The 6119-nt window shown below is 35.8% G+C and overlaps 1 protein-coding gene across 1 annotated transcript; it reads right to left on the bottom strand.

Annotated features, from left to right (window-relative positions):
- Window positions 1-422: 422 nt before the first annotated feature.
- On the bottom strand, window positions 423-1023 carry LOC117120550 (myb-related transcription factor, partner of profilin-like). Its single transcript, XM_033265577.1, has 2 exons — window positions 732-1023; window positions 423-538 (listed from the first exon to the last, which is right to left on the bottom strand). The coding sequence occupies exons 1-2, from the start codon at window positions 1021-1023 to the stop codon at window positions 423-425; spliced, it is 408 nt and encodes a 135-aa protein (XP_033121468.1).
- Window positions 1024-6119: the final 5096 nt, after the last annotated feature.

Genomic DNA, 6119 nt, shown 5'->3' with positions numbered 1-6119 from the left:
CTATAATGGTGTCGGGTCAAAACTCGTGTAGAGCATGCTCAATTAATTTTGACGTAAATATATAGTTTATTGATTTGTTTACGACCACGTAAATATATCGTTTCTTTATATATTTACGTAAAGCTACGTGTTTATCATGTAATTTACCACGTAAATATATCGTTTTATGCATTGTTTACGGTCGGCCCTCAATAAGAGGGAAGTGCGCATGCGCTATCGATTTCACGTAAATATATCGTTTAGCGACGTGTTCACGGCGACGTAAATATATCCACTTCCTTAAAATAAATAGCTCCCCTAGTCTGAGCCTAGCTTAGGCTAGCTGGGCTATGCCTAGAAAAGAGGGCCTAAGAGCTTATTCGGCCTAGGCTCTAGCTAGGGTAAGCTAGGAGGTATGGGAGAGCATATCGGGAATGGGAGAGTTATACTTTACCTTCACAGTTAATGGTACCTTCTAGTCCACCTTTGATACCATAGATAGCAGCATCTCCAATCGTTGCCAGTATTTTCTGGCACTCGTCATCGAGTGCCGCAGGTGCTTTTAAAGAAACAATGGCAAACGCGTTCAACAGCACAAACCCGTTTAGACGCGTCTGGGACATATTCGGACTAGCTTATTAATATTCATGAGGCACGATAATTAGACGATCGCTTTCCCAGACGCGTTTGTAATACATGGTTTTCCCAGACGCGTTTCTGTCGTTGGGGATAATTTGTAGATCGCGCCTTACCACCCCCTGTCTTATTGGATTCATGACGATGCAATGCTCCTTGCTTTTTGCTCTCTACTTTGATGTTGGACCACTTTTTCTTTATCTCCTCAACTGTTCTAACGCTACCTCCAACAGCCCAAACCTCATCGGCAACCTCTTCCCATGCTCTCTTCTTTTTTTGGCTGCAGGTCACCGTTGACCCACATAGACTCCCATTAATAATGCTTTTTCTCCTACTTACGCCGCCTACGATTGCAGTAATTTCATTTGCTGAGAAATGAGTATTCCTCTTTGACTTAGATGGTTCCATCTTGTTAACTCAAGAACAAACGGGTCTATGAATGATGATGTGTGTATGGTGCGAGTGCGTCGTATCATACAGACGACGAACCAAGGAAGTAAACAAAAAATTGCGCCATCTAGGTCCGCGCCGTTTTTCAAAAGTAGTAAAAATCGTATTACGCATGCGTAAGCAAATATTTTTGGACTTAAGACAAAATTTGCTGCCCTCTATAAACTACAAGAAGTCGATTGTACGCATGCGCCATATAAGACGATTTTTTTGCTAAGATTTTGCTAAGACGGTTTGATAAATCAGCTTATGATTTTTGCTTAGCTACTTCTTAACTTTTTTGACTTAAGACATTTGCTAAGCTGAGATTGATAAATCCCGGGCCTGGTGTAAGGCTCCGCGCAAAACCTAGGCCTAGGCTAGACTAGAAATCCATGTAAAGTTTGGAAAATGAGGGCATAATTCCGCACAAGTTTTAGCTAATTTTTGAGGTATCATCCACGCAATTAAAATACTTTACAGCTGTTTTACACTAAAAAAAAATCTCCAATATATAGCACACCACTAAGAAAATTTCAGTTAGAAATTTAGGCTTATTTAAATAGGTAAGGTTGAAGGTGACATGACGTCATTTCATGAATTTAGTGTAAAAGAAGTCAGTCGTGCGTCTTTTTATCTAATCAAAAGATTATATTAGGTTAAGTCATTTCATATCCATAGGGGCAAATCCATGGTAACTTACGTTACATTTTTCCTACTTTCATGCAATCTACTGATAATTACACTTACACCGTCCGCCCTTCAATTTAAGACCTCTCTGTGTATCTGAAAATTGGGGCGGTCTTGGGGCTTGGTCTCAAATTAGAAACCTCTAAACAGGGACCATCATGAGGCAAAAGTCCCCGTTAGCAGAAATGGTCCATAGTGAGCTGTCTGATAGTTGAGAGTGAGCTGTCAAATGGTCCAGAGGGAGCTGTGCGCAGCTCCATAAAATTAACTTTAATTGGTTTTAAGAGTCCATTGGGAGTTAACAAGAGAGTCCTGCCAACAACATATAGCCATTGGAATGTAAACAACAATCACTTACTTCATCTCATGGGCTTCAGTGGCAATAAATAATTTAAGAACCCTTCGCTATTCAACAAACCAGCAGGATGTATAACCCGAGTTTTTTTCCAAAAGCCGGGTGCCATGGACCAGTTCTGTTAATGGCCAGAAATGCAGCATGATGGGCTTGAAGTTGTCTCAAGCACCATAATTGGAGGGTAACTGAATCTGAAACCTCTAAATGAAGACCGAAGATAAAAATGGTCTCCAAATGAAAACATGGAAAGCAGAACTGTTGTTTGCTTTTTAATTTTTTACCAACTTAAAACTGATAAAAAAACAGTGAAACAAAAATATGAACAGCATAATATAAAGCTACGGTTGGGATCTCATGGGTCACGACCCAAGTTTGCTACACTTCTCTAATATATATAGTAACATGAGGAAGAGGGAACAAATTGTCATTCCTTGTCAAATCAACCAATTTGTCGGAAAATGGTTCTGGTCACCTTTCGGATTTTGCTGAAAATTTTTATAAGTTTGTTCTGTCTATATACTGAACAAGTTGAGTTACAGCCCATCAAACTTAGGTACTAAAATGTGTTGAAATAAATATAAGAAATTGGCTTATTTTTCCGAAATTCGGAAACGACTTGAATTTGGGAATTTGTCTTTTATTACATGTGTTCATTATACAGATAGATCAACAACATAAAAAAATTTCAGCAAAATCTGAGAAGTGACCCATAACCCCATTGATTGAATTAACACGGAATGACCCTATTGACAACTTTCACAACATTAAACTTGAGACACAGGAATATAAACATCCGTATTTGGTAACTTCCGTTACATGGTCCCATGCAAATATTTACAGATTGCATGCTGCTGTAACTTAACTGAATCAATATTATTTTAAAAACTTTTTTTCACATGAAAATTATGTTAAATATGACTGCATAAAGTACAAATTGAATCGAAAACCTTCCTGTGGATTTAATAACATGTGTTGAAAAATTGCATTATTTTCAGTTAAATTTTGAATTATTAGTTTGCATCATTTCAGTTTTGGCTCAGATTTTGAGTAGACAGCATGTAAACTATTGGTATTGGTGTGTTTCCACACACTTCCTTGTATATACAAATCAAATTGATGACATTTGGCTTCATTACATTAACTTTAATTTTTTTATCCATGTCCACATTTTCATGGAATTGCCCATAGCACTTTCATGGAATTGCCCATAGGCAACGTGAAATGGATGGATAAAAAGTGCATGATGGAACAAAATTTTCATGAATGGTGAAATGAGAAAGATAACTAATGTCATGTGGTACCAAATCAACCAATCAAATAAGTGGGATCTATTTGGTGCGTTATAATGTTGAATATTGAATTGATAGAACTTCTGGAAGAATTTTCACAGCATATTTCCATATTTATTGTATAATATTGTATTTATTGTTTGAAGTGCATTTTTAAAACTTACAGTGGATATGTAAATTAAAATTTTTTTTTTAATTTTTTAATATCCTGAATGATTTGTAAGTAAAAATATGAATACTTGACCTTTGGTAGTGCTTGTCTTATTCAAAATGAATTTATTTTCAATGAACAATTGACCATTAATTCTGGCATTACTGATTCCACTTTTGCAATGTACTGTAGACATATACGAAATACTGTAGATAGTGTTATGTGCAGCATTATTGTCATGTTCTTTGTGTAGGCAAGTATAAAGTTCAATACTTTGAAGATAGACTAACAAGATATTTGTTTGAACATCAAGTGAGTACATACTTGCTTTGTTTTATTACTTATATTTATCTGAGTTCCGCAAAGCAGGTGAGTGAAATCACCTTGTAATTTGAAGCTCCTGGTTGAACCATTCTTCTATCTATGAAATAATTCTACCAGACAATTATTTATACATTTACAGTATTATACAGTTTTTTATCACATTAACTATAAAACACAGTATATTTGTTATTATTTTATTACCGTATATTCCAGTGTATAAGCCGCAAATTTTACACGCGATTTCAACTCTGAAATACAGCTTGCGGCCTATACACCGATCATGAACATATAGACATAAAAAACCGGGGAGAAAATAGTCTAGGTTAGGCCCAGGCAAGGCTAGCTCAATTAATTAGCATATGTTTTCTATCCTAGTATTTGTAATTATTCTCACTACAGTGCTGCACTGGGATTTTATACATTTTTATGTCATTCAAGCAATGGTTTGTATAATTACTTTTTCAGTGTTTTTTATTTTCACATATAACCCCTATATAAAACCTATTTTAACCCCGCTTCAATATCAAATGATTATTTTTTTTTGTTCCTCGAGTCAAAAGAGTAGATTGATGAATATCTTCAAAACGCACAAACAAACTTGTGTCTGGTTGACAGTAGGCCAGGACAGATATAGAAAACATGATTGTCTACTTAGTGATTTCAGAATATAAATTCAGATTTCTTTAAATTATTCAATTGTATTTTAACTGTAGCATTTTTTCTATAACATAGCCTCCCAACGATCAGACATCGTACAGTGAGTTTCAACTGACAATGTGTGTTTTGTTACCTCGATGACCATGTTTCAATCATTGTTTATGAATGAATGCAATATGAAAATAATTATTTAAACATTGCTTGAATGCCATAGAAAATGTAGGAATCTTGATACAGTACAGCACTGAGTGAGTATAATTACAAATTCTAGATGAGCAAACACATGCTAATAAAATTGCACTTGTCTGAGCCTAACTTATACGAATTCGTCCAGGTTCGCTATCTGGAATTTTTGAAGAATATACCGTAGATGACTAGTGTATAGCCCGAACTTTGGGGTCAAAATCATATATAAAATGTGTAGATTATACACCTGAATATACGGGTACCGATAAAAAAAATATATACTTAGTAATCACATACAGAAAAATATTGTATATACCGGTAGTTTTTAAGTGCAGATTGATATTAGAACAATATTTGTTAATCCATGGAGCTTACTACTGCTGTATATAGCACCATGGACTTATAGTGTGTCCTGCTGAGTTAATTACCCGGTAATCCTTTAAACAAAAAATATTGTTTACTTGGCTGATGGTGTTATAGTCACATGCAACCTGACTGTGTGGCACAAATGTCGGGTTGGCTTTCTGAAAATATGTCCACATAATGTTTTTATGTGTTATTATGATCAAAAGCATTTGGAACATGGGATGGTAGAGCTTTTGCAACAGTTGAAAGCAATTTTAGAATGGAATGCTGTAGCATCAACATTTTGAATATATATTATTTCTTTAAAAACACTGCGGTCAAGTTCACACAAAAGCCCTAGTATCCGGATAAGGAGCTAACCTTTAGCACCCATGTGTGAACGCCCTATCGGTTAGAGATAACCGTTACCAGTGTCCAAATACACTAACCGCTGGCGAGCGCTATCGGTTAGCAAGTTACATGTTTCCAATTTCCAGTTTCCTATTTGCCAGTGATTCAGTCATCATATTCTTGGTATCTGGATCGGGAATTGCCTTGTATGAACGCACTGCAGCTAACAGTTAGCAGGATCCAGATCCTGCTGTTAGCTACCGTGTATGAACATAGCCTGCAGAATAGTCTACAAGATAGATAACACACTTAAAGAGCTGTAATATTATGCCTGTTCCCTAATAATACTTATGTGTTTTTAATTGGTTGAGTACCATTCAAATTTAAGTGAATTTGACATGTAATTGTTAGACTTCTGTGGGTTATCCTAGGTGTGCAAACTGAATAAATCCATCTAGTTGTATTTTTTATTACAATGGACAATGAAGAACAAACTTCAGATAGTTTGGATGTAGATGAGCAAGAAGCAGCTTCAGATAGTTTGGAGGTAGGTGAAAGAGCAGATGATTCAGACAGTTTGGATGTAGATGAGCAAGAAGAAGCTTCATATAGTTTGAAAGAGCAGAGCAGGTAAAAGAGCAGATGATTCGGACAGTTTGGATTTAGATGAAGAAGCAGAAGATTCAGATAGTATAAATATAGATGAACGAGTAGACGCTTCAGATAG

Source organism: Anneissia japonica, unplaced genomic scaffold, assembly GCF_011630105.1.
Source record: "Anneissia japonica isolate Jap-2015-1 unplaced genomic scaffold, ASM1163010v1 scaffold287955_len215512_cov160, whole genome shotgun sequence".
Taxonomy (NCBI): Eukaryota; Metazoa; Echinodermata; class Crinoidea; order Comatulida; family Comatulidae; genus Anneissia; species Anneissia japonica.
The sequence above is the reverse complement of the archived record's forward strand: the minus strand, read 5'-3'. Positions and strand labels throughout refer to the sequence as shown.

What these genes read in the sequence shown, in the direction of transcription:
- LOC117120550 (XM_033265577.1), bottom strand. Translation starts at nt 1,023, where the DNA reads ATGGAACCATCTAAGTCAAAGAGGAATACTCATTTCTCAGCAAATGAA. An exon ending in ATCCAATAAGACAGGGGGTG is followed by an intron (nt 539 to 731) that starts GTAAGGCGCGAT and finishes TTTCTTTAAAAG; the next exon opens with CACCTGCGGCACTCGATGAC.